Below are 27,611 nucleotides of genomic sequence, written 5' to 3'. Positions count from 1 at the left end.
CATCCTTCAGGCCACACAACAGGTGGAGCGAGAGGAGAGAGCTGCAGCGCCCTTACCATCCAGTAAAATCAGGACAAAGTAAGAGAAAAGGACAAAAATGGATGACGATCAGAAGAAAAGTCATCAGGAAGTATAACATGTAATGAAACTGAGGCAGCCCATCACAAAACTTAGGTATAAGTAGTTATCAAATATACAGCGGAAGTTTACCCAGAGGTAAATCGAGGTAGATAATCAGTGAAAAGGACTCACACTTCCCTTTCACTCCAGTGATAAACTTTCTTAAATAATGTCAGAAATGTCACTCTTTGTAACATTTTTGACAGTCTTTTTAAACATTCATGGTGGGTGTGATTTTTTTTTTTAAACATACAAACACAAATAATGAAAGAATAAAAAGACATTCATTGAATGAAAAAGAAATAAGTAAAAGAAATCAAATGACCCCTCCCTGCAAATATTTTATACTGTAAAAGGCATTTGTCGGCTTTCTGTTCATTGTGTGTTGGACCAGGATAAAGGTTGAAAAAGGTCTCTCTCCTTGTTTCTTTGCAGCTCTCTCTCCCACACTTACATTCAGGCCTGTGGTACACTTACAACGGAAAATAACTGCAGGAGGTTTATATGGATGAATTTTAGAATTGTGTTGGTGGCAGCTCCATTGTTAAAAGATTCGTTAGACATTTTGAAAATTACACTAGAGTAAAGTAGACAAGAGTTAGATGAAAACATTGAAACTACTCTTATATAAGTGGTATCAATCTTCTCATGCAAGTCTCACCAGAAGATGAATAATTGAGTGCAAAAAAACAAAACAAAAATAAGAAGCTGCAGTGAGCAGACAGACATGTATATGATCTGCTCAGCTGCTCTTCTACTTCAGTGCAGTTTGACTTTTTTTATGAAAGTGTACCACTGTCTTCACATCGTCACGCACACACACACACACACACACACACACACACACACACACACACACACACACACACACACACACACACACACACACACACACACACACACACACACTTACAGTCTCTCACACACACACACAGTCTCACACACTTGGAGAGAAAGTGCAGACTCAGAACGGCTCTGCGTTTCTTGATGACAGCAGCCGTTCTCGACAGACTCCATTAACTTCAGGTCAGCGGGACTTTCCTCCATCAGCTCGTCTGGGTCTTCAGGTGGGGTGCTGCAGTCCGAGCCTCCTCTTTCCTCCGCCGTCAGAGAAGGAGGGCGGCTACTGGTTCCAGACGAAAGGTTGGTCATCTCAGTCTCGTCGTGAGAGTAACGACCCGAATCACCTGTTGCGTGGCTGCCCTCACTGCTGGAGGAGCCCTCCGAGTCACCGTTGGGACGCCAGAGCAGAGCCTGCAGGGTGGTGGGCTGGTCTGGACACATCGAAAGCTCCTCTTCATAGGTCAACACTGTGGTGCCAGGCTGGTGGGCGGCGGAGCTGTGTCTCATATTCTACAACACAGAGAACATGTCGCTTCAGTTAGTCTGAGTCTTTATTTGTTGTTGTGTAGTTGCAGATAGCTGCAACCTATCTTGATGTCACTAGCAAACTTGCTGTACATTATCTTATTCTGCCTTCACATGCTGTCATCCAAAATATACATAGGACCCTCAGAAGACCTTTTTGCAGTTCCTAAACAAAGTCATTTTTATAATACTAATACTTTTTAAAATACTAATCAAATGCATTTCCAAATAAATAACATCTATACCTTCTTTACGTCCTTCATGGTTCATATTCATAATTACTCAATTATGAAAAAAAAACCCTGAGAATGCCCTTTAAATATCAAAATGAATGAATGAATGAATATATACTTTATTAATCCACAAGGGTATTAATGCACTCACAAGCTTAAATTAGAAGGCCTTCTTTGCCTGGTAGTGAGCACAATTTAGCTCAATTCAGGCTGAGTACCTCCAACAAGCACCACCAATCAAATAGATCTGCTTAGGTTTAGGCTGAGGTTTGGGTCTACTCTTTTTATATAGCCAGGTTCATATGCAGCCTGGGGCTCCATTAAGGACAAGAGAGTCCCTTGTAATCTACAAACACTGGTAAGAAATTAATTGGGATCTTAATCTTAATCTTACCTGGACTGCTTGACTGTCCTTTTCCACATTACTGCTGAAGGAAAACCATTTCTCTTTCTTCTCAGTGCTGGGCTGAACAGGGCCGAGATAATTTATAATGAGATTTGTTCCACCCTACAAGTGAAAATATATAAATATATATTTGAAAATGTATTTAAGTATGAAAACTTATGAACCATAACCAGTACTCTATTGTAAAAATAAATATGATTGGAAGTGATACTCTTGCAACTGCATTTTATGTAGTTCTGATACACAAATTAGTATTTCTGTTGCAAATACAATTTGGTTGGCAAAAAACTGAAAAATATTGGACAAATTTCCCCAAAAACATATTCCACAATTATTTCAGGATTTTGGTGAGCGTGTATGCTGTACTAAGTGTTAAGTACCTTGGCGTCAATGAAATGGTTTTGGCTCATCATTGGGACGCTCACATCAGCATGTTCAGCTTGTCCTTCAGAGGCCAGATGTCCTGCAGCCGAGGCAGATGTGTTCACTCCTTCTCTGCATGTTTTAACAGCTGAAAATTTCCTAGAGGGAAACAAACATGACGTCACTACAGACAGAGGCTACTCAAGGAAATGTGGATTTTGCTGCTAGAAGCAGCAGCCAGTAAATAACTTTTCGAAGCATTCAGACATACTAAGTACCTATTTTTCCCTCTGCAGACAATGATGAAAGCACAGATGATGATGCAGATGAGAGCGATGCAGACTCCAACAGTGATCCCTGTCATTGACTTTTGGTCCAGGTGGTAGAAGCCACCAGAAAAGCCTGTGAAGGATGAAGCAACATTGGCAACATTGAGTATAGATCATTTGCCAAAGCGTAGTTGGAAAAAGCTTGTGCCTGTTAAAGGAAAACCCCAATCGTAAGTTATGAAGTGATTCTGTCAGGATAACGTTGATATTACTGACCTGTGGAGTGGGTGGAGCCTCGAAGATCATGACCAGAGGATAAATCAGCTTGGACCATCAACTCTATCGTTTGAGAAAACGGCCCATCACCCATCTTGTTGGACGCAGAAACTTTCACAAAGTAAATCTGGCCAGGCTTCAGGTTCTCAAGCAGTGACATGGTGATGGTTCCTGTTGGTGACATTTAACTCTGGTGTTTACCTGCACACTGCACATTGTGAAAGAAAATCCAGAAAGTGAATACGTTTTGAGTTTCCCAAAATGTTCAACTATTCCTTAAATGTCAAAATATATTTAAGCACTGCAACATGAGTTAATCTTAAATAAACACACATAGTTGTTGTACTGTTACCCCAATATGCTACTGTAAAGATACATGTAAACCTCTGACTTTTTCAGTCAGCTGACCTTTAAAGAGCAGGTCTTTGTGATGCAGTAAAAAGACAAACATAAAAACAATCCTCACAGATGAAAGATGCTATGTGTAAGAGCAGGAGGTCAGGGGATCAGGGCTAAACACATCCCATTATCCAGTACCACCCAGTCTACACACCACCAGGGTCCCATCAGAGACCGAAGAGAGGTGGGTGTTCAGTTGGAGGAGATGGGGGGCTGGGCTGAGCTGGAGGAGCTTTGTGAACGGCTTCACTTTTGACCCCTTCACCAGGGGGTATAGTGTGTCTTTTTTTGTTTCCTGAGGTCATGTGCCCTAAAAAACAGCTCTACTGCCTCAGAAACCAGATCGAGCGACAGCTTTTATAATGCCTGTGACTGAGTGGAATGGCCGCTTTACAAAGATTTCTCACTTTATTGTTGTTGGGACAAAATCAACCATCAACATAAATGTCTTTCAATATGTTTCATATCATAGTTCCTGCACCATGTTCATAATTCAGAAATTAAATTATTAATATTCCTGAAATTCCAATTAACCATTATACACTTACATTATGGCTCTTACATATTGTCTTAATCATTCAGAATATTTGTTGATATTGGTTTTCTTTCTGCCTTAATCTTATATAACAATATATTTTCTATGAACAGGTAACACCCACTTGCAGTTTATATCTCTCTGAATCTGTTCATTTAGACCTGCAGACAAAATGTCTTCTCTAGAATACACAATGAAACGCATTTTTAAAACTTAATTACATAGTTATGGACAGTTATCACTTAAATAAACTGTTTTAAGATCAACCAGAACCAACATAGTGACACAGTCGATGATGTCTGTATATTGATTATTTTAGTAAGTTTGAACATAATGAAATTTACAGCAGCGCAGAAAACATACAAACTCCTGTGGAGAGCCTTCTTTTTGCTTGTTCACAAAGAGAGAATAGATGCATTCAACACTACTGTATTTGCATAAAGTGTATCAGTGGTACAGATATAGTCTGTTTTTATAAATAGAAGTGGTTCAAAATAGTCTTTGTGTGGAAAAAGGTCAATAAGAAAGTAAATCAAAGTCTTTGTTGTAATGGCATTAAACCTCCAAACTGGGCTATAATCAGTAAAACAAAAGCAGTGAGCTCAACCTGTCATGGCACCATTCAGCAGTCACAATGAACAGAGACAAGGAGGAGAATTAAGAGTTACTGATTTCCAATGGACCATGTGTGCGGGACAGGAGGACGTCTTTGTGGTTCCCCCTGCATACCTGCACAACCTCTTTCTCTCCACACTACTTCTTACCTTCTTTTAGCAGTGCTTGCCATTCCCCGGCTATCCAAGCGTTTCTGGAGGCATACAGGATGGTGTAATATGTCACAGCTACATTGGGTTCATCTGGGGGTTTCCATGAAACCAGCGCAGTGTCTTCTTCAATCAGAGTCACTTTCACGTTGGTGGGGGCCAGACTGGGAGCTGTGTGGGTGCAGATACGAAGAGCATGGTCAAATAAAATGACATTGTAGCAGCAATCACAAACTCCTGGTACACATCATAGATATAATTATTACGATTTAAATGTTTGATAATTTTGCACTCACCAGCAGGGAAAGTGCTCTGATAGACCACAGGGCTCCAGGGGCTGGACAGTTGGTCAATGTGAAGGCGAATGGCAAATTCATACTTGGTGTTAGGCTGCAGATCTCGCACCAGAAGGTTCTGCTCACTCCTGTAGAAGAAAGACATAACATGAGGTTTTTAAGGTTTTGAGATATCAGTGTAGATTACTCCAAATTAGTCACTCTAAAAGAATACAATCTATGGCAATTGTGTGCCACAGAATACAAAAATACATAAAATAACTTTAAAAGCCATGTGTCCTTCATGATATAATTATATTAATCCACATGTGTTATGAAGTTGTATCGTGTTTGTAAACTGGTCCCTTAACAAAGGATCTTGCCCAGCAGATGGTGATATGGAGCTGTGCTGGCAATGGTGGAAAAGAAACAACTGAGAGTTTCTGGAGACCAGTCAACTTTCAAGTGTTAAGAAAGTATTTTTATATTTGTGTGTGTAAAGTGTTGTAAATAAACCGTTTTGGTGATATGATTCAGATAAGGCTGTGACATGTCAATAATATAATATGGTGTTAAGATGAGAGCTGAGGAAGATACACAAACACACATGTGTTTTACACCTGGTTTTACGTTCCATAAAACCCTCATGTTTAAGCAAGAAAGCATCATATAGAACTCCCAACAAATGTATTAAAGCTGCATTCATCAATTAATAGTTTAAAAACAATTCAAAACCAACCTGAAACCTTTTCATTTTTTTCTGTGTGTCATCTTCATTTACTCTTAACCAGTAACATATAGACTCATATGAACACATCTGAACAAAATCTCACATGTGTAGCCTTTTATTATAACACCAAAATGATTAAAATAGCCCTAGTGGTTGCAGAGGTACTCCCTTTTTTAGTTTGGGTATGCAATTTTCGATGAAAGGGCCTAAAAATAGGTTGTTTTCAAACTTGTAAGACGATGAAATTCTTACGTCAGCAGGTAGAGCACCAGCGAGGCGTTCTGCAGGCCTACTGGGTTGCAGCGGACAGTGTAGTTGACCGCATGGCTGGAGGTGAAGGCAGGTCGACCCCAGCGCAGAAACACGGCGGTTGAACTGTTAGTCTTGGTGTACACATTATGTGGAGGAGGTGGAGGGGGCACGAGGCGATCTCTGATAGCTGAGAGACACATTAAGAGTTAATGTTATTTAATGTTCAAGTACAAGCGACACTATCATGCTTCAGAGTCAGGCACACTTAAAAAATGGCTTGACAAGTATATTACGGGACTTACAGACACATCCAGGAGTGCTGATAGTCTGGTCAGCCTGGTAGCCATCTCCCACAAAATTATAAGCCAGAAGTTTAATATGGTACTTCTTCCTTGGGTCTACATTAAGAAAAAGAAAAGAGACCAACATGTCCAAATAAATCACATCCTAGAAATGTGAAACACACAACTTTCTCATTAGTCTACTAGCAGTCTCAGATCTTGACTTTGGTCAACACCATAGAGATTTATCCTCACCAACACTCAACCATTCACCATGGACCACAACACCAAGACAGATGACAACGTGATTCCTACAGCTAACAGGAAGCAGGAGTGATACATGAAAGAGACTTGGACTGTGTGGGTGTGGGGTCAGTGAGGTTCTCCGGTTTGATGGTGCGGTGGGAACCAGAGGTGAGGCAGTGCGACAGATGTTCAGTGCCTTGCGTCCTTTGGTCAGTTTCTGCATCACTCAGAGCAGCAGAACAGAAGAGCTCCACTATCCATCAAATCACCCTGCCACATAGAGTCTTTTGAGAAAATAAAAAGGCCCTTTCTATGGCCCCAGTCAGGCCTGCTGGTCATTGGTCAGTGGACACTCCTATTCAGGTCCAGAATCTGGGGGTCAAATCGACGGACACAATCCACTGGGAAAGATATCGCTGACGGTCAACATCAGTTGCAGGCCTCCGTGACCCTGAAGACCCTGCGCTGAACAAAAGCCATCTGACCAAGTGTCCCTTTTACCCATAAAATAATAATGATCAGGGTTTGATTTGAATGTTGCATACAATTCTGATATTCTGGATCATATCTGTCAACTCATACATACAGTAAAATAAATGCACAATGATCTTCAACCTTTTCAATTAACGTAACTCAAATGCTTGGTCACACTTTGGTGGAAATATGAAAATCACTGTAAAATATGATGCAATAGATGCTGCTCTAGAGCAATACACTTGTTGATTATGGAAGCAGTTAAAGAAAAGTATAGATCAAAGATGAACATTTCTATTTTATTTAAATTGACTAAATAATCTTGACTCTGTTACCATTATTACAGGCCTGTCTATCTTGCCGAAAGCACACTTGTACTGGTGTATGAGGCGTTTTGAGGCAGACCACAGGAGATGAATTTGTGTGCATGGAGCTTAGAGAAGTTTAGAAGGGGTGGAGTCTAGCTTCTTGCACCCCCATACAGCCCCCAGGAGTTTCACTGGAGCCAGACCAGGGCCAGCAGGTCAGGCCGAGATTAAACTCTGAAAGAATCTGAGGTCATGGTTTCGGAATATGAGATGAGCCTTATTATTTCTGCTTAGAGATCCTCCCTGCCGAAAACTATATAGCTATTTGCAATGACAATTAAGAATAAAAGAAAAATACAAAATACTAATAACCGTTTGTGGGCATAGCAAGACTAATCTCAAGGAAAGTAAGTTCTCTTGATACGTTTATTTTCTTGTTGCAAGAGATAAATAAAAACAGAAAGCCTACACGTTTGTACAATGTCCACCTTGTTATCCAAAGTTTTCGGTCCAGTTTGTTATGCCTTAGTGTCGGCCTCTAAAGAGGAGCAGGCGCATAGTATGCACCTCTACCCATCCCCACAATACAATGGGCCTGTCGTAATTATGCAAGAGAGTAGCTCTGCGAGGGGGGAAGCTGTGACATCTGGGCCACAACCTTTGACATGGAATCTGGGCAAGCTAAATCCTGCAAAAGGAGGGGTGATAGGCCTCTCTCTGAGCGGGGGAGGGTCAAGCAGATGAAGTGAGTGGAAAAACAGGGAAACATTAAGAGTTAAAATAAAATGCCACTTAACAGGTGATAACACAGTGTCCTGATCAGAGAAAACTAGGAGGAAAAGTTAGTTGTTCACTCACAATGGACCTGACAGCTGAAGCTCTGACCGTAAAACATTATATGACGGGACCAACCCAGTGAATACACTCTCTACCACAGATAACAAAATAGTTATAATTCATGAATGCATTATGCTTTTCGATACTGCAACCAACATTTATTTTGACTATCGGTTCGTACCACAAATTCTCAGAGCCAAAGTTGTGTGAATGATATCCAGATTACAGTGACATAAAACACAGGAAAGCAGCAATCTTCACATTTTAAAATCTTTGGCATTTTTGCTTGAGTAAAAGACTTACATTATTATCCATTATCAATCGTTATGGTAATTAATGTTCAATTAATGTACTAATTGTTTCAGCAGGACCTGATATAGCAGTGAATGCAGAACTAGAGTTACAAAACATAAATGTGGCTGCATCACCACACATTTCATTCTTACAGTGCTGCATTTCGCTAGAGTTTCCATTCCTTGAGCGAAGACATTTTCCTGTCCTTCCCACTGAGATAAATCTCACATGACCTTACTCCCATAAATTATGCTGTTGGTATTAAAAGACATATTTGAGCCATTTGTGGTAACCCTTTTTTTTTTTTTACAGCCAAAATGCAGATCCTGTTGGCCTCTGAGCTTTTTGTTCTGCCCTGCGAAAGGCCCCCCAGGCCGCGGCAAGCCAGGCCTGAACAGGGGCCATAAATGTCAACTCCTGCATGAACCCTCATACCAGCATCTATCATATCTCTATCTCTCTCCTCCCCCTCTCTCTTTTGCCCTTCGCAAATCAACACAGACACACACTGACATCTGACATAATCTTTGAATGTTGGAGTTCAAATCTAGTTTTTACAGTAAGCATGCTTTGCTTTGTGAAACAAACAAAGTGGACAAGATGTAAGATGGCCTGCAGCTATGAGGTAAATCAACAGTTGTGGACACAGCGCAGCCTGGTGCCAACAGGTATGAGAGGTATTTAAGCCTCGACTACTACTACATGTTCATCTCATGACCCAAGCAGAGAATACACACGCGAGGAAAGGTCACAACACCGTGTCATTTATACCCAACTGGAGCCTCTCAAACACATTCCTGTCTCTCAGGGTGTGCTTTCAATCATCTGGATCGGTCATAAGTGATAATTTAACAGCCAGCTCCAAGCATGTCCTTCTGCAGACTTACAAAGAGCTAAATCGGCAGCTTCCAGTTTTGCTACAACTGGCAGTTCAGAAATCAATGTTATTGGCAAAAAAGGGATGGCTTCTGTTGGATTATAGGAATGGCCATTTACAGTACGAGCAGATTTAATTTACGAAGCAATCACCTGCTAAGAAAATTCCAGTCAGCATTTGATGGTCGCAAGGACACAACATGTTGACTCTTAGGATACATCCCTACTCCTATGTTTCCATTTTAAAATGCATATATTTTGCAACTTTGAGCGTTCACACTAGTGGTTTAGAGTTCAGAAACTCTACCGAAGCCGGGTGAATTGGAATCATTTAAAAGTAACTTTGATGTGTGTGTGTGTGTGTGTGTGTGTGTGTGTGTGTGTGTGTGTGTGTGTGTGTGTGTGTGTGTGTGTGTGTGTGTGTGTGTGTGAGAGAGAGAAAGAGCAACAGCTGCAGCCTTGTAATTAAGTCTGAAAAATAAAACTTCTAATACGTTCTACAAAATGTGTCTGAGTTAATAGAGGAAGATCGTAAGTATCAAACACCATCGTTTCTTATTACCTTTTATAAGACTACTATAATTCTCGTAATAGTCATATTTTCTGTAACTAAGCAACCAATCTACTTCCTGTTTACACCGGCACCCGCATGCCCAGTGTACGTGAATAGTCATGCGATATTAGTCCTCAGGCGTGCCACTAGTATGGACGGAAATCATTTGGAAAACGATGATGAAATGCCTTTGTGAATGGAGATCATTATAATTTTTAAAACCCTGGTTTTAAACAAACTTATTAGTGTGGAGGTAGCCTCACATTAGAGCATCTGCAGCTTAAATTCTTTAGGGAGTAAAATGCAATTACAAACATTTGCAAATAACGCCTCAGAAGTAATCTGCCAAAAAAAAGAGTAATAAAATGAACTATGTAGTTCCTGTTCATCAATTTCACTGTAACTGTGACATTTCAATAAATCAAAGCCCAGTACACTCTGTTTCCATTCAGTTCATGTGCTCGTGAGTAAATATCAACTTGTTGTCATTATTTGATGCAACCGGCTTTCAGTGCATAACATGTTGTAGCAGAGACAATCATTGTATTTATTCATAATTAGTCCAACAGTTAATCCAACATTTCCTAGAATGAACATTTCCTTTATTATCATTGTAGATACAGAGCATTTACTGTGCGTAACACTAAGGTATAAGGTGTGCCCCAACTCATCAGCAACTAAATGTACACTGGCTCAATTAATTACACTCAAAGGTTTTGCTTCCACAGCTTCACTTTGTCTGGTATGACCAGCAGCTTATGGTGGCTAATGTTAACTAACTTTGGATACGGTAGACAATCGAAACTGGAAGGTTGTCAGCTGACTCAGCTTGCTGGTGACATTTAATTAATTAATTAATTAATTAATTAATGGTGCAGCTATAATAACAGTAAAAAGCAATGTCTTAAAAAAGGAAGTAATAATGAGTGAAAAGCGCTAAAGCCATTTAGTCAGATTCCTCACAGCACAGCAGGGTTTTCTCTGATGCAGGATGTGTTGCCACACAGGGGGTCAGAAGCTTTTGCACAGTGCTGCAGCACTAATTAATGAGAAAGAAATCTCAGACCTGCAAGATAGTTTGCTCACAAGACACGCTCATTGTTTGGGCCACAGCTCAGTTGGTGAGAGGTTGCATTTCCTTTAGGTCTTGGCTAATAAACTATCTTTGTGGCTCTCAGAGCCAAACACAATGAGTCTTTGATGTCATTGCTCCTCCAGCAACCCTGCTCAAAGCAGTCATAAAACACATAATAAATATGCCTCCACAGAACAGCTTCCCTCTCTTCAAAACACAGCCCTGCAGAGCTTGTTGATTTGGCTTAATATTTATCAGCAGCTGTGACTGCATATTCCTTTTCCTCCCAGAACATTTATTCAACCTTTAACACAATCTGATGAAGTAAGAAAGAGCACTTAGTGAACTTTAATTAGTAGACATATTAGTCTACTAATTAATAATAATAATACCAATGTTACCATAACATAAAATAATAGAACATTCCAAAGCAGTTTTTTCTTAAGATATCAAACTATCATCCCAGGCATGACTTTATATTTAATTAAAATTAGTTTAGTAATCATTGCAATTTTATAGAAACAAGAGTAGTGTATTATATCATTAATAGTAGTGGTGTTTAACCTATTGAACTAAATATCTAACTAACTAAATGCCTGCAGCAGTTGGAGTTAACACCTAAAGTAATTTATAGTGCCACCACATCTTTCTTTCTTTCTGATCCCATACAAGCAGTCAGCTTCCTGATTTACAAGTCAGCTGCTGACCACCTGGTTGACCCCTCTACCCACAGATGGTCAGTTGTCCACTGCATTGGCCTGAGCCCCCTCTCCTCACTCTAACAAAAAAAGCCAAAATGAAGCTGACCTAAAGGCCAGAAGAGCTGTGATATGTCCAAAACACCATCCAGCAGCTGCTACAAAGGCACACTCTGAAATCCTGCACAGAGGTTGAGAGGTCATGGAAGTGGGATGTGGTACTTTTCTGTTGCACAGCTCTGCTCAACACATAAGCCAATGTATCCCTCATGAGCTTAGCTGTCAATAGATGCTGCTGCTGGTTTTAACCAACACAAACTATTTCCGTTAATGTTCTGTGAGCTTAAACATTTTAAATGACGATTAATACATGCACATTTGTTATTACAAATCTTTGGGAGTATCACTTATTTGTAGAAATATATGGGTACATGCTCAAATCTTGCTTCATATACTCTTATATGTGAAAAAGAGTACTGTAGCTGCCTCATGATTAATCACGAGCATAATGAAATGTTATGTGTTGTGCGTTAATTTAGATAGAATTGAAATAGATAGAAAAAGATTACCTTTTCCAGATCACAATCAGCATTATTGATATGAACTTGTACTTTAAAGCACTAATGAGTTATAGGAGTTCTTTTTCATCAGCAATATGCAAATATATGCAGCAAGGTGCTCTAAAATCAGATAAACCACCGTATAAAGGGGACGTCCGATGTAAATATGAAGCTTTTTTTTGTTGTTTTGTTGTTGAGTGTTGGTATTCACGAGTAGACTATGAAAATACTGTATGATGGCCTGCAGAGGTACTACAGTGGCAGCAGGTAATTAAGTGAAACAGAACTTACCAAGGCCTCCGAAGGTGTACGTATTTTCCATGGCACGCAGCTGAACCGGGGCCCTCTCTGATTGGCTCTCCTCATGGTAGAAGAGTCTGTAGCCTTGAACACTGGCTGAGTTCCTGGGTGCTAGCTGCCAACGTGCCAAGATAGTGGTGCAGTTTAAAGGTGCCAAATGCAGCTCGGGAGCCATAGGAACTGTAGAAAGAAGAGTCAGAAAAACATTCATAGTTAGATAATATGTCGAGATTGATCACAATTGTACACCAACAAAAGTGTACGATTGGTCCATGAAAACAAAAGCGCTCCAGATAACAACCATGTAAATGAAAACAAACAGTGACTTGTTCTTGTTCATCAACTTGTTCATTGAAAACTGGAATCTCTTCATCAAGCTGTTCCCAGACTTTAGAGGAGGTTCCTAACTAGGAGTTTTCTTTGAAAAGTGAAAATACCATTGGATGCCTTAGCAGCTGTTTCACACACAATCCAGACCAGAGACAATCACACTAGCAGTCAGGGAGCAATTTCACAGATTTATATTTATGAAGTTTGTCAATAAAAGATTCCTGTCTGAGTTTGAACTGGAGACAGAGGGCAATAGAGATGGGCAGGAAAAACAAATCCTCCCTTCCCCTCCCCTCCCCCGCCTCAAAGCTTCAGATGTGGCTCTAAACAACCAAATACTTGTTCCCACCCAGAGGCCTGAGTCGCTCCCTTTACGACCCATGACTGAACCCGTCCAATGTTACTGACAGTGCAGGGCAAAGGTCAAATAGTAACAAACGCAATGTCTTAACAAGATTATTAGAACAAGCTCCTCTGCTGATTCCCTCATGGCTTAAGCAGAAGAGAAAGGTTCAGTGATAATTCACATTTTTGCACCATCCGTCTGTATTTCTAGATGTTAATATTTTGTGCCTGCATATTTGAAAATCAGACAAATCTTTACTTCATCTTCTTTAATAAATCCTGAAGGCAACTCTTCCAAAAGTTATACCTCGAGCACTGGATGTCTTCGGAGTGCGGTGGGATGTCCAGACAGACTGCTCACCCCACCCAACGCTGGTGGCAGCAACAATACGCAGGAGGTAGATGGTGTCAGGCTGCAGGTTTTCCAGGAGATGCTGGGTCTTGTCTCCAGATAGCTCTATCTGTGAGACTGTATTCTCAGTACTGATGCGATAGGACAAACGGTAAGCGGTGACTCGGCCACGACTCAGCTTGTCTGGAAGGGGTTGCCAAGAAACTTGGATATCCATGGGACTGCGACTGGTGAGGCTGAGCTCAGGGGCACGAAGTGGAACTGTAGATCGACAAGATGGGGAAGTTAAGACCAAAAGAACTCCTGGCTCCTGTGAGCCAAAGAAAACAGGAAAAGTAACCAATGATGCTCTGAATATCTGTTACTTCTAAAGGTTTGTTTTCACAAATAGGAAAGAGGGGAACTGTAGGATTGGGGTTCAGTGGCTTAAATTTTTTCCAAACATGGTACTTAATAGATAACAATATACATTCAGTGGCCTCCCCATGAGCTGCTTCAATTGGAACAGTAAGAGCTGAGAACTTGAGTTATGCATGAAAATCAGCTCAAAATAATTATGAACTAGTGACCATCTTGCAATGTGATTGCACAAGCCGCAATTGCAAATTGAACCAGGGTGTAGAACGGGGGTGGGGTCAGAACTCAGCCTTCATTTGATGTCAACTACACATCTGCAAAGTTTCGTGACGGCATTTCGCACGGTTGTGACGCTAACGCGGTGACAAAATCTGTCACAGGCCATGAGCAAAGTTTGCCTGGAATTTAAAAAAACTCGAGCAGCATGGAACATAAACACAGACATACACATGGATGTGTATGTAGGCATAAACATGAGTGTATGTATGTAGGCACACACATTCATGTATATACACCCTGTACAAATCATTTGATTGTCTCTTACATATACAAAGCTCTTTCCCTGCAGTTAAAATATTCTGTAAACAAACATCCTCTGAGCTCCCACTTGGATAACATAGAGTCTTGGGGTCTCTTTAAAGATCCATAATATCGGTTGGTTCTTTCTCTGACCATCTCCCTGTTTATATATGATATGCTTCTGATTTAGTTTTTTAGTGTGAAGTTTGTATCGTTTGTGACCTTCAGTAAGTGTAAGCCTCACCATCCTCGAGCGTGTGCTGGAACACGTTGTCCGACATACGACTGGCTCCCATGGGCATGTAGGCCACCACGTAGAAGGTGTAGTTGCGAGCCGGCTCCAGGTCATCAATAATGTAGCGAGTTGTATCGTTTCCAATGACAACTTGATATTCCTCGTTGTTCAATCCTGAACAAAAGACATTGTAAAAAGAGTTTTATATGAAATCAAAACAATGCAATAGTAATTCAGGACACAACAGGAAACATCATATCAAGCCCGCAAAAAACTTCACGTTGTTGATATGGAACAAAATATAACAAAAATGTTTTGTTAATCTTTTCATAATCAAATATGTGTACAGTTTATTCACCAGTGAGGATACAGTTGATGTTTTCTCTCATCAAGTAAAACAGATATAGATCCATTCATCTCTTCTTATTTCATTAAATTCTTATTTCATTAAATTAAATTAAACTCCAAAGGTCAAATACAATTTTCCCTCAAGTTTGTTTCCCAAAACATTTTCATGCATATTTTTGTCATTCCAAAATATTGCATAGCTAGAGTCTTCACATCCTACAGCAGTACCTTTTTTTACATTCATCTCCAGATGCACTCACTTTTTCAAATGACCTACTGTGTACAGGTTATTTAATTAAAGTAGATTAGCAAAGATGCACAAAAGATGTATTTTTTTCCTGAAAAAGAAAAGACCTGGTCTAATTTCTGGTAAAAAACAAGGTACTTGATAAGTAAAAAAAAAAGCTTTCTCCGTAGTCTGAATGCAACAGTAAGCCTCTCAGAAAAGTGTAACAAAGTCTTCCTTCCTGTCCAATTCACACCCTCCACAGCCCTCACAGAATACACACTTTTGGACACTCCATCACACGGGCTAATTAGTTCCTCCTTTCATTAGAGCTTCCATTTAGAGCTGAGCTTCTTTCTCTGTAACGTTAGGTACAGAGCGTACTGACTGATATTCAAGGTCAGTGAACAGCCATTCTCTGTGACTGGAACCAAGGAAATTGTGTCACTAAATCTAAATCAAGTGCAGAAAATCTCTGACAGATGCTAGTTCTTCAATAAACCCGAATTTGTTCAAAGTGGCCTTTTTATGTTGATCTCCTTGTCCCCAACAACATATAGCAGGTGTTCCTTTCTCTCCCGTTGAATTCTGTACATTTTCTCCCCAATGGAAGTTAGCGACATTATAATTAAGTGCAGTGCTTGAATGAACAAGCTGATATTTTTTTCTCAAATGTTACATTGTTTGAATGTGACTCTTGTTGTCAAAAGCAACATTTCCCAGGAAAGCTGAAAGGCTTTTCTTCTGCCACATTTCAACCCTTGTGCTTTGAGTGAATAGTTTTGTGTGCATTCTGCATTTTATCAGTCAAAAGAAAAGGAACCTGCATCTTGAAACTCAACAGGGCTATAGAGGGTCTATAGAGGACTACTCCTGTTTGTCAAGAAAAGGCTTGTTGTTCTTTTTTATGTTAAAGAAGCATTTATTGTTTCTTCCCTTGACCTCTGCCCACCAACATAGCATGAACAACACATGGCCATCAGCTCCCACAATATAGTTACTAGACAGGAAATGGCAACATTTAAGTTCCTAAACTGCTATTTCCTGATACTTTAAAGAGACAATGGCTTTGTGTCGTTGCAATGTGGCTAGAAATGAAAGATGTTCGGCATCCCTCCATGTTATCAGTGCCCCGGAGCTACACGCTCAGCTGCTGGAAAAAGTCAACGCTGAATGAAGCGGTTTGCAACCTCCGCCACCGTTGGCAAATTATGTATCATTGCAACAATACAAAGCCTGTTGATACTGAATGTGTGTTATTCTCTGTTAAAGGCCACAAACATGAAATGCCTAAATAAATAACGATAACCTTTCACTGGAGACAGTATCCCTGTGTGACAAAAAGAAAATTATAATCTGATCGCTGTTATCTCTTGTTTGTTTAAACGCCACTCACCTTCAGCCCTCATGTAGTGCACTGAGTAAGCAATAACTTTATCCGAGTTATACTGAGGCCTTTCCCAAGCCAGAAGGATGGCGGAGCTCGACACGGTGTCAGCTGCAATATTCCTGGGAGCACTCGGCCGATCCTCAGACATCACCACAATGAGCCTTGCCATGGAGAGGACCGATCCCTGCTTGTTCTCTGCCTGGCACTGATAGATGGCATCGTCCTCAGGGATGATCTGGTTGATGACCAGTTTGCTATGTGACACAGACACAAAGATGAAGAGCGTGCCCACAGATGGCTTCATCTTAAGGCTCCTTTACCAGGATGTAATCATTCTATAATTCCCTTTAACAAGCACTGACAGTTGAATAAGGAGCCGGATCAAATTCTAGGGTAACAAACTAAAACCCCTTTTGCACTGCGGTAAATTATTCAGTTTCCTTTCTACTGTAGCGACGGTAGTGAATTATTTATTTAAATCGTTTTTAATTTGCCAACAAAGACTGTTCAACAAGTGTTTCATGGTACAGTAAAAGGAGTTAGGGTTCCTGTTTCCATTATCTCTGTGCATACAGACACAAATACCTAGAAAATACCGGGATTCATTAATCTCAGGAATTATTCCTTGAATATCAAGACGAACATACCTGTTGTACATCTTGATTCGACCATTGGAGTGAACTTTCTGTCCGTTCTTGAGCCAAGTGATTTTAGGCGTTGGCACTCCTACAGCTTGACACACAAAGCGGGCGGTACCGGCACGTGGACGGGTAAGGCTCTCTGGCCACTCGACCAAGGAAGGTGGTGCTTTAGAGGAAGAACAGCAATGAGAATTTGGAACTATCAAAACAAAATCCAAACACATATATACTGTATATATACACATATATACTGTATATATATATATACTGTATATATATATATATATATATATATACTGTGTATATATATATATATATATATATATATATATATACTGTATATATATATATATATATATATACTGTATATATATATATATATATATATATATATATATATATATATATATATATATATATATATATATATATATATATATACACATATATATGTATATGCGTGTTTGGATTTTGCGTGTTTGGATTTTGTTTTGATAGTTCCAAATTCTCATAGATGGCATCATCCCTTGAATCTGTTATTTTGATATATTTGTAAATATGACTTTTTCCCATCACAGAGGGCCATATTCATTGAATTAATCAACACATATTTGAATAATTGTTAATTTTCCCCTTAGGATATGATATGACTGGATCTACCTGTTTTAATTAATAGGTATTAATTAATTAATTAATTAACAATTATTCAAATATGTGTATATATATATATATACATATATATATACACACACACACATATATACTGTACACATATATATATATATATATATATATATATATATATATATATATATATATATAGCGAAACTACAGTGTATCTGTACCTAACACAGTGATATTGGCTGAAGCGACTGTATAGTTTCGCGTGCCAAGAGTGGTGGCTCTGCACATATAGACTCCTCCATGCTGGGGCTTGATGTCTGTGATGATGAGGTTGCCGTTTCCCAACACTTTGGTGTTGTAAACATCAATAGACTTGCGGTCTGCTCGGCTCCAGGAAATGATGGGTCGGGGATTGCCTGTGGCCATGCACTCTAGGACGGCACTCTGATGCAGCGACACTGAAATGTTCTTTGGCCCAGCGATGATGCATGGCCTCTGGAGAAGCTGTGGTCTGGGAGCTAAAGGCAGGAAGACAGCGTTAGTGCATGTACTGTTATGTGACAGACATTGTATATTCGAGGAAAACACTTTCAGCAAACTATTACTATATGATGTGTTGATGCTCTTTACACAAAGCATTTGCAAAAAGAGGTTTACTGTCACACCTGGGGCGACAGTGAGGGTGGCCTCTGTGCTTCGGCGCCGACTGACAATATTGGTGGAGATGCAGCGGTAATTTCCAGCATCTGCCCGCTGCACTCCGTGGATCTGGAGAACACCACTGGGCAGGACTGTGATTCTGGATGAGAGAAATATGATACAGCATTTATTACTTACAATATGGAACAATTACACAACAAACTTTCACAAAAACTGATAATGGATAAGAATGTCATAGATCTGCTGAAATTTAAACCATGAAATTAAACTTAAACAACAGAGTGCATACCTTTCAGTGGCAAGGGGTAGTGTGACCCGATTGAACTCCCAAGTGATGATGGAAGGAGGGTGTGCACTAATTCTGCAAGAAAACCTGGCAACTGAGCCTTCAGTCACCACGATAGACATTGGCTGGATTGTAAAAGCGTTAATACCTGCAACAAAACACAGCAACAAGGAACAATTTCAATACATTTTTCCCTACAGAGTGAGATGGTATAGACTATCTTCCTCCCTCTTCAGCCGCATATTGAGATTGCACATTTACGATGAAGGCAATGAGGAGAGCAGTTGGTAACTGCTTCTACTAACACAAAAACTAAATCAGTATCAATAACACCTATATCACTATTATCTAACTGCTTTTATAGACATGAAGTGTGTGTGGCAAGTATTACAAGATGATTCAATCTTATTATCTATTTATGATTTACCTCTCTTCCTTTCCAAACTCATTGATGCATTTCAAACATCCATTGATGGCTATTACCTAAAGCTACAGACCTGCTGAGTGCTGCAAGAAGGTGATGACTAGAGTGGAACAGCTACATCCTGCGTGGATAGGGTTTCACTGAAACTGAGCGGTTGTCAGCAACCAGCTGAGCAGCAAGCAAATACGGCCCAACATGAATTACGATAAGGCCTTTTATGGTGATCCGAACAGCCAACAGGAGTGTATGTATTTTATAAAGGTTTAGGTTGTGTTAGCATTTTTGTTAATGAATGCTCTTTTTGACAGTGGTTCCTCCTGGGCCGTATTAGCACTAAAAGCCATTAAGATTCTGTACAGTCCCCATTTATGCTCGAAAATCTGCAGAAGCCTAAGGTCAATCATTTGTTAAAATAAATCAATTGCACTGCTGTTTGGGACAGAGAGTGAATACTGTAATTATCAGAAAACGTGAGGATCACAGCATGCTAACATGATATTCATTATCATAAAAATAATACATGGTACAAACAGAGATGGACAAATCAATAGACTTAGATAGATGGACTTGAAAAATAAAGCTGTACAACTTTCCCAAATTACAAAATACATAATTTCATTAAGTCCTTTTCGAGATGCAAAACTGCAGCCTGCTTTTAGGATGAAACTATCAACCTCCAAGTAATGAATAAACAAACACACTGTGGTGTGCTCTTTGACCTCCGTGCACACATCCAAAGCACCATGCTGCAGTGAGCCATCAGCATTCAGCAAAGAAGACACAGAAGGGAGCAGGAAGCAGAGCATTAAGTTTAAGCCACATCTGTCATGTATTCAGTGCAGGAGAAAAAAAATTCTCTTTTATTCTGCCGCAATCTTTTAAGATCTTCCATGGAACCCACAGACACACATGAATAACTGTAATATTGAGAAATTAATTAATTATTTACTAAATGAGTAACTAAACATGCAACAAATATAACACTTTGTTTTAAACAATGTTCTATTATGGTGTAAATAAATACAATATTTAAAAGGAAACCTTGTGAAACCAAAGGGGGAAAAAACATTAATGGTCTGACTTGCACATTCCCAACCAAAATTATTTGTACTAAATTGGATATCTAACACCCTAATTAGTATATTGTTTTACAGTTGCATGCAACACCATGCTGTGGTAACTTGTGCTTTCGAGAAAAGTCTACAGGCAATCCACCACTGCCATAAACACACTCTAGTGTCCATGAGGAACATGATGGATTGCTGTGTGCAAGCAGTGTTGCCAGGTGTGGTGGTGCTAAACAGCAGGAGAGCTCTAAATGCCCCCAAAAAAACATACAATGAATTATGACTTTTACACAACTGGCCAAATCTAGCTGACATCTGTGGAGAAAAGAGCGTCTCATTTTGGCCAAAGGAAGGGTAGTAGTTTTGGGTTCTGAGATAAAATTATGAACAATAATGTATGGTATTTCTGATTACTAGATTATTTTAAATAAATGTAATGATTAGATAGTTTTAGAGACGTATTTTGGCTGCTGGGTAAATTCCCCCCCCCCCCCACTGTCATAGTGTCGTAATGGGACCCAATACGAGAGACTTGAGAGACGTACGAATCTAAATGACTGTTAATTCAATTATTAGATGTTGTTTACAATACACTGTCTGGCCGTGTTCCCTCACAGACTTTGATGAACATGTCGGGTACGTGTCTGTTATCATTCTTGTTGGACAAGAAGCAAACTGTTGTGACAATCTGATCGTTTCGCCATTGACACATTTAATCAAATTAGTCTTGAGCTGTTACCCCTCTTAGCTCCACTGTGGTTGTTTGATGTGAAGACAGAAGCAGGGAGAGGCATTCAGAACCCCCTCCTTCACGTGCACACCGTCTCCCACCCCCGACTCTTAACGCAGGCTCTTACAAAAATGCCATTTATGTGGTGAGGTGATATGACTGCAGGGCATGAGAGATGAGCTGCACTGATCCTCTGCCTCTCTACTTTGCTTTTCAGTCAAATAATGCTGGATTGACAAACAGCGAGATGATTATTGATTATTGATAAACTACTAAAACAAGGAGAGAAATCTATAAGTGCTAGGGTTTGTCGAGCATTGGCCAGAGCACTACCGGCTGAAAATAGAAGGCTGACCTTCTGCCTTGAGCGATAATGTTTGCCGAAGGGCATCTAATGTGCAGATGAAATAATCAGAGCAAACACGTCAAGCTGTTTGTGATTTACTTGAACTGTCGTCCTTGAGCCATCTATTCCTTGTGTTAAGTAGATGAAAATTTAAAAAAAATCACTATCACTGAGCATCATTTTCCTTTAATCCACCAAAATATATAAAATCTTTGGTTTTGTTTGCCATAACACTAAAGTCAACTGGAGGAAGAAGAGGAATATAGGATGAATAAGAATACATTCCAAAGTCTATTCCCCAAAAGCATGAAGAAAGGGTTTTGACAACAATCTCACCTCCACAAATCCTGGCTAGCACCCAACTCAGAGCCCCACATGAACTAGTACTACTGCTCACTGCAAACTGCCTTGAGATGTCCCAGTTTGTTCTCCAGCTGGGACGTCTTTAAATGCTGCTTTGTAATAATATCCTTTTCTTCTGTATCGATGTCATGCGCCAGTGGATGCTACTACAACAAATAAAGCAACACATGAGGTACAGCTGTTAAATGTTCACCCACAATGTTAAACCAACTGCATGCTTGACATGAAGGGACAGCAATGTCCAGAGTCCAAAATTCAAAGCTAAAGATATACAAAATATGAGTCTGTCCACATGCCTTATTTATCTCTGTATGTTCCCCTCACATCAGCTTGCAACAGATGGGCCTGCTGATGTCAGTGGACAGGTCAGGCCCAAACAAAGGTTCCCTTACAAATACCAGGAATTAGTTCAGCCCTCTCTCCTCTGGTTGCTGTGGTCAGTTTCTCAGCCCGAGCACAGCAGAGCATAGCAGAGCATAGTCTAAGTGCAAGTGAGCTTGAACACAGAGAGCATATTTCACACATCTCATATTAAACATGTGCACTGTTCTCTTATTCAGGCAAGGAAACACACTATGTGTCAAATAGATAGCACTTTAAATCCCACTTATAGCAAAATATTCTGGAATAAACTAAATACTTTTCTGTAAACATTGTCATCGACAGTAAATGACAGTATGTTAACTTCAATCTGGTTTTAACATTGTGGCTGAAGCAGTTTGTGTTCAGTTATGTAAAGTTAAGCTAGTTCAACTAAGTGGATGGCTATGACGGCCCCCAACCCAACCCACCCCCCAGAGTTCAATCTTGTAGGAATACAGTCAAATGTATCATCTTCTCCTGATCCTGCAAGCTGTATGCTAAATTACAACAAAATTAAAAGAAATCAAAGTTTTTTTAGTACATTTACTCATTCCACAATTCCTCCTGAAAAACACCACTTTCTAACTGATTGATGAGTCCTTTAAAATGTTCAGTGACCCCATTGAACATTAATAAAAGGCTCTTGGCAAAAAAAGAAAGCTGATAAGAGAGAATGAGAAGAAAGCAAAGCTGAAAAAGCCCACAAATCAATCACTAGCTGGCTGGCAGATGTGCTGTTGCTAAACACAGGCTGCAGGACAGTCAAGTGACCACTGGCCTGGCTAAACAAAGAGCTATTCCCATGAGCAGCGTGACCTCTGAAAGCACCGTGCGTGCGATGGGGGAGCGGGTCGGAAGGAGCATTCATCCCCTCCTCCAACGCCTTATCTCTGCTCCAAAGTTTTCCAATCATTCAACAGCGACCTCTACTCACCACAAACAGTGGCTTCATTGTCTTTAATCTCCATATCATAACAAGTAAATCTGTAAATAGCTACATTCTGTTTTTAGCAACAGCTTTATACTTTGTCATGACGTATTAGAAAAATAAATTGATGGCAGATGACAAAATAAAAGTTGTGTTACATAATACGACAGATAAGTGAGAGAGTAGACCCAATGAGGACTATTACAGCAACTGATAAAACTCACGAATTGTTGGAGGAAAGATTTAAGTCCTGCGCTCTGTCTCTTTGCCCTCCATCTATTGAACAACTTAAAGAAACCTTTGACCTCTGGGCCTGCCGTTTGGGGGAACCATGGTAACATTTCGTGTCCAGCCGAGGAGAAAAACAAGATTCCAGGCTTTGAGTTGTCTCACATCAGGCCATTTCATTCATTCACCCCACAGCTCACACTGTGCAAGGTTTGCTCTCGTCTTATTGGTGTTTCTAATTGTGCCAAGCGAGTGCTAGTAAGAACCATTCCGTAGCAACTTAAAATAACGCTGTGGTCCTGGCCTGAATGCCTTAAACTTAAAATAAAATAAACTTTGTACATGAACAGCAGCAGCTCCTTCAAATAACTCCTTTGAAGCTCATTCTGATCTCAGATTTATAAAGAATAATAAGCAGTATAAGATATCTAATTTCTGCAACTTGCTAGAAACAATCACACTACAACTTTAATCTAGGATGCCATTACAATTCACTGGCACTTATTCTGCGGGAGATACAAAGTTGGATCGGTACATGACAGTGAAGTGGTCACCACAAAACAAGCACTTTGCTAAATTACTTTTCATTCATTAAGCAGCAACAACATACACTTTAACAAGGCACTTCATGTCATGTCAAATGTAAAATCAGCACCCCATCAGTGTGAATATGACACATCATCATGTCTGAAACCATCCAGACTGCAATGCATACGTAAGACTCAACAACTCTGGGCACATTTCACCATCTGACAGTGCCTACTTTACACCAACATGCGGGCCAAATCCCTTCTCACCTTTGTACTTTAGCAAACTAATGTTTAAGGTTACACTCTATCATCATCATCACATTCCTCAAAGAACAGCAGGTTCAAAGCTTCAGTACATGAGCATTGGATTGAAAAACTCACCCAGGGTACTACTCCTGCAGACATAAAACACCTTCTAAAGGCTATTGGAAAGGAAATGGCAGCATGAGTCTGATAAGGAGGGATATGAAATTGGCTCTGAAAGGAGGGACTGGAGGGTACCCACTTGTTACACTATGCATCTCTCAGATGAGGAATTAACATGTGAAAGGACCTCAGGAAACAGTGACACTTGGATCAAATTCATGCTCAGTTAACATAGATCAAATTCAAATGATCACATATTGACAAAATCTCAGATTTGTCCTGAACAGGTCAGCACAACAGGCAGGTCTTAGAACAGAGCCATTATGTTTAATGAGGATTGCCACCCTGACGTTTCAATCAAAATGTAAACTTAGAATCAATCTTTGGTGTTTAACTTTTGCAATACATGTAATTAGCCTTTCAGTGGTGAACAGATCCAGCTGTTCTGTCCACTGATATCAGGACAAACAATTGCCCCCCAAAGAAACTCTTTCCTTTTGCGAGCATGGGAGACAATGTGGACAAAAAAGGCAGAGTGAAAAGCTTTTCATCCTTTCACCAGAGAAGTGAGGCAGAAAACAATTGTGTGCAAAGCCTCCAGCCCCTACTGACCTGGTAGGACCTGCAATAAAGTTAGGTAATTTAGACACTTGCGGTAAGGCAGTGGTACTGGGAAACAGCAATTCACATTTGTGTGTGTGTGCACACCTCTCTCTGCAACCCCCACTGATACCTCTGTGTCCTTCAGCTGAGCATTTCTCAGGTATGTGCAAATTTTATGAGCTTCCAGATAGACCCTTAAGCAGGCCTAAGTGCCATTTTAAACTAACTAGTAAAGCTTACTGGCAGCCGTTATCACCTCTTAACTTCAAACTATAAAGCAGGTATACCACTCAAATAATTAATGAACTATATATAATATATATACTATATATACTTTGTAAGTACCAGAACATATCTGACTTAAGACTGGGCAATCTCCCAGAGAGCATTGCAAGTAGTTATGTACAACTTTAGAATAATTCATGCAAACTGGAACAATGAACTGTTATGTAACTAAAGATAATTGCACCTCATTAAATCAAAGTTCATTAACAATTATCCAAAAGTGCTGGCAATGTTATCAGCTCCTATTAATCGATGCTGGTCTTTAGAGGACTTTTTTTTTAACATGACAGCAGACTTTGTTTTTCTTTATCATCTGTTAAAAGAAAAGCATCAGAAGTACTTTTCAGCAACTTGGATCACATTCAGGTGGAATTGACAAGTGAACGTATTGCTGGCAGGGTAAAAAGGTTAACATACATTCTGCAAAAGTGGCACAGCAAGATGCATGTCCTGTGGTGTGGGAGGAGGGGATGTAAGGTCCCAAAAGACCAACTCTGCCTAAAGCTTCTCTTAAAATACGAAGCCAACTTCGGAGGAGAAAGCATTCCAAAAGGACAATTCTTAAAGTGATCAGGGTGCAATAACATGAAAGCCCAAGCAAGTGAATAGGGGTCATCCGCTCTTCAGCATTGGAGACCTGGTCTCCTGGACAGCTCCTAACCTTTCAAATCTGCTGCCCCTTCATTAACACACCAATAGGCATAGTCCTCTTCCAAACAGCATCTTTTTTGGGCTCTAACTTTAAAGACTTTGTTCTCACTGCTACCACCAAAGCTGCCTCACTGAGCAGCAAAATAAAGCAAAGTGTAAAATGCCATGAAGAATTTGTGCAGGGAGATTTGAATCTCACCTGATGATTATTGAAAATAAATAGGAGCAAACAGCTAGAATACAATATTTTACACTCTGCGTGAACATGATGAGAGTTCGCCATCACCTAAATCCCATCTCAGGTCCTCAACACTTCCAATCTGACTTCAGCATCATACTCACTTGCGATTGTAAGACGGGCTTTCTGGCTCAGGATTGCGCCATACTTATTCTGAGCAAGGCACTGATAGAGCCCTTCATCTGATTTGTCTCCTCTTCTGCTCTCCACCTCTGAAATATAAAGGGAGCCATTGGAGAGATGGTACACCCGTTCGTTCTCCACCACTTTTACTCCATTCTTGAGCCATCTGACGTTGATGGGTGACTCTCCATGTGCCTGACAGTCCAAAATAACAGCTTCTCTCCGCATGACAGTGACATCATGGGGCTCCTTGATGAAAAATAACTCGCTGAAGCATAAAATACCTGTAGAAAGAAAGAAGAAAAGCATGTGAGTGATTGGTTACTGGCTTAAAGTGATTTAAAAAGGTGAATTTTCAGTCAATAGTAGCACTTATTGGAGGCTGTGGCTCAGTATCCCCTGGATCAGCCTTTATAGTCTCATGGATACAAATGTGACACAAAAACGTATAAGGTATAATATTACATTTAAGAGGGTTGGAGATCTACTGTCGTGCGCTGTAATCCCATTGTAGCTTTCATTACCACTTTAATCCAATTACTTACAGCTCATAAAGTCACCAGCTGAAGGTGAAACTGTTGATCCGATTAGTCCCTATTAGTATACACAGAACATATTACTGAACTCAGGATGAGCATTATGTAGTTTCATTAATGTGCTCTTCGTGGACCAAATCAAGAGACAGTGTCATTCCTCTTCAATATATCAACAGAGTACAGTGCAGTTACTTTGAATTCAAAGCAATGACATGACAACCTGCAACATTTTGAAGCATGGCCTCAGTATGCAGTCTTTCCTGAGCAATATCTCCAACACCAGCTCTGTGTTTGATATGATGCGTTTTGATTCTGGACCAGAAACTTGTTCTTTGTTGGACTGACACACTGCTGATCTCTCATTTCAGCTCTGTAATTGGATGATCGTGGTAAGAAGATCAAGGAGGCCAAGTGGAACTAAATACTTTGTAATACTTATCAATATAAATAATGTCAGTTTACGCTTGCTCAGCCAAAATACAAATTGAAAGCACTGAATGTGACTTTATAGAGAATATATCCACCCTATTAACGTTAGTTTACCCTCATCAGTAACAGGATATCTTTATATTTAGCTGTAGCTCAGAACAGTGTTGAATTGAAGCAACGTTAATTTTATAAGTTAACAAACCTTCCAGCAGTTAGAGACAGTTAAATTGAGTAAAACGACTGAGAGAAACATTTTAACCGTTAACTATTTAATATACGTGACTGTTATTTCAGATATAAAGAGAGGACATTCAAAGAAAGTTAAATGATGGTTTGTCGGCCAATTGTACTGTAAATAAGTAACCAGTAGTTAATTTATTAGACAAGGTAAATGCCAAACCCGGTTAATCAAGTTATCAAGGTGACATTCTCGTGTATTCGTGTAGGTTACGGACAGTTACATGCTCCTAATTGTTAGTATTTTAACGACTTAACTCTGGAGCAAAATATAGCTGAAAACTTTCCTCACCTGAGATTGGAAGAAACACGACCAAGAACAGCCACCGCTGGTATAGTTTCCTTTTGATAGGCGCCAT

The 27,611-nt window shown here is 39.9% G+C and overlaps 1 protein-coding gene across 1 annotated transcript; it reads right to left on the bottom strand.

Moving 5' to 3' along the window:
• Positions 1-1,029: 1,029 nt before the first annotated feature.
• On the bottom strand, positions 1,030-27,611 carry prtga (protogenin homolog a (Gallus gallus); the record flags this gene model as incomplete). The annotated part of the gene is made up of 19 exons (XM_079217537.1): positions 1,030-1,473; positions 2,116-2,229; positions 2,508-2,649; positions 2,769-2,892; positions 3,036-3,206; positions 4,734-4,904; positions 5,030-5,157; positions 5,991-6,177; positions 6,293-6,388; positions 12,484-12,672; positions 13,475-13,780; positions 14,640-14,804; positions 16,601-16,848; positions 17,242-17,401; positions 18,081-18,377; positions 18,525-18,658; positions 18,809-18,953; positions 26,032-26,334; positions 27,545-27,611. The coding sequence occupies 19 exons, from the start codon at positions 27,609-27,611 to the stop codon at positions 1,030-1,032; spliced, it is 3,591 nt and encodes a 1,196-aa protein (XP_079073663.1).

This window comes from Taurulus bubalis, assembly GCF_910589615.1.
Source record: "Taurulus bubalis genome assembly, chromosome: 4".
Taxonomy (NCBI): Eukaryota; Metazoa; Chordata; class Actinopteri; order Perciformes; family Cottidae; genus Taurulus; species Taurulus bubalis.
The sequence above is the reverse complement of the archived record's forward strand: the minus strand, read 5'-3'. Positions and strand labels throughout refer to the sequence as shown.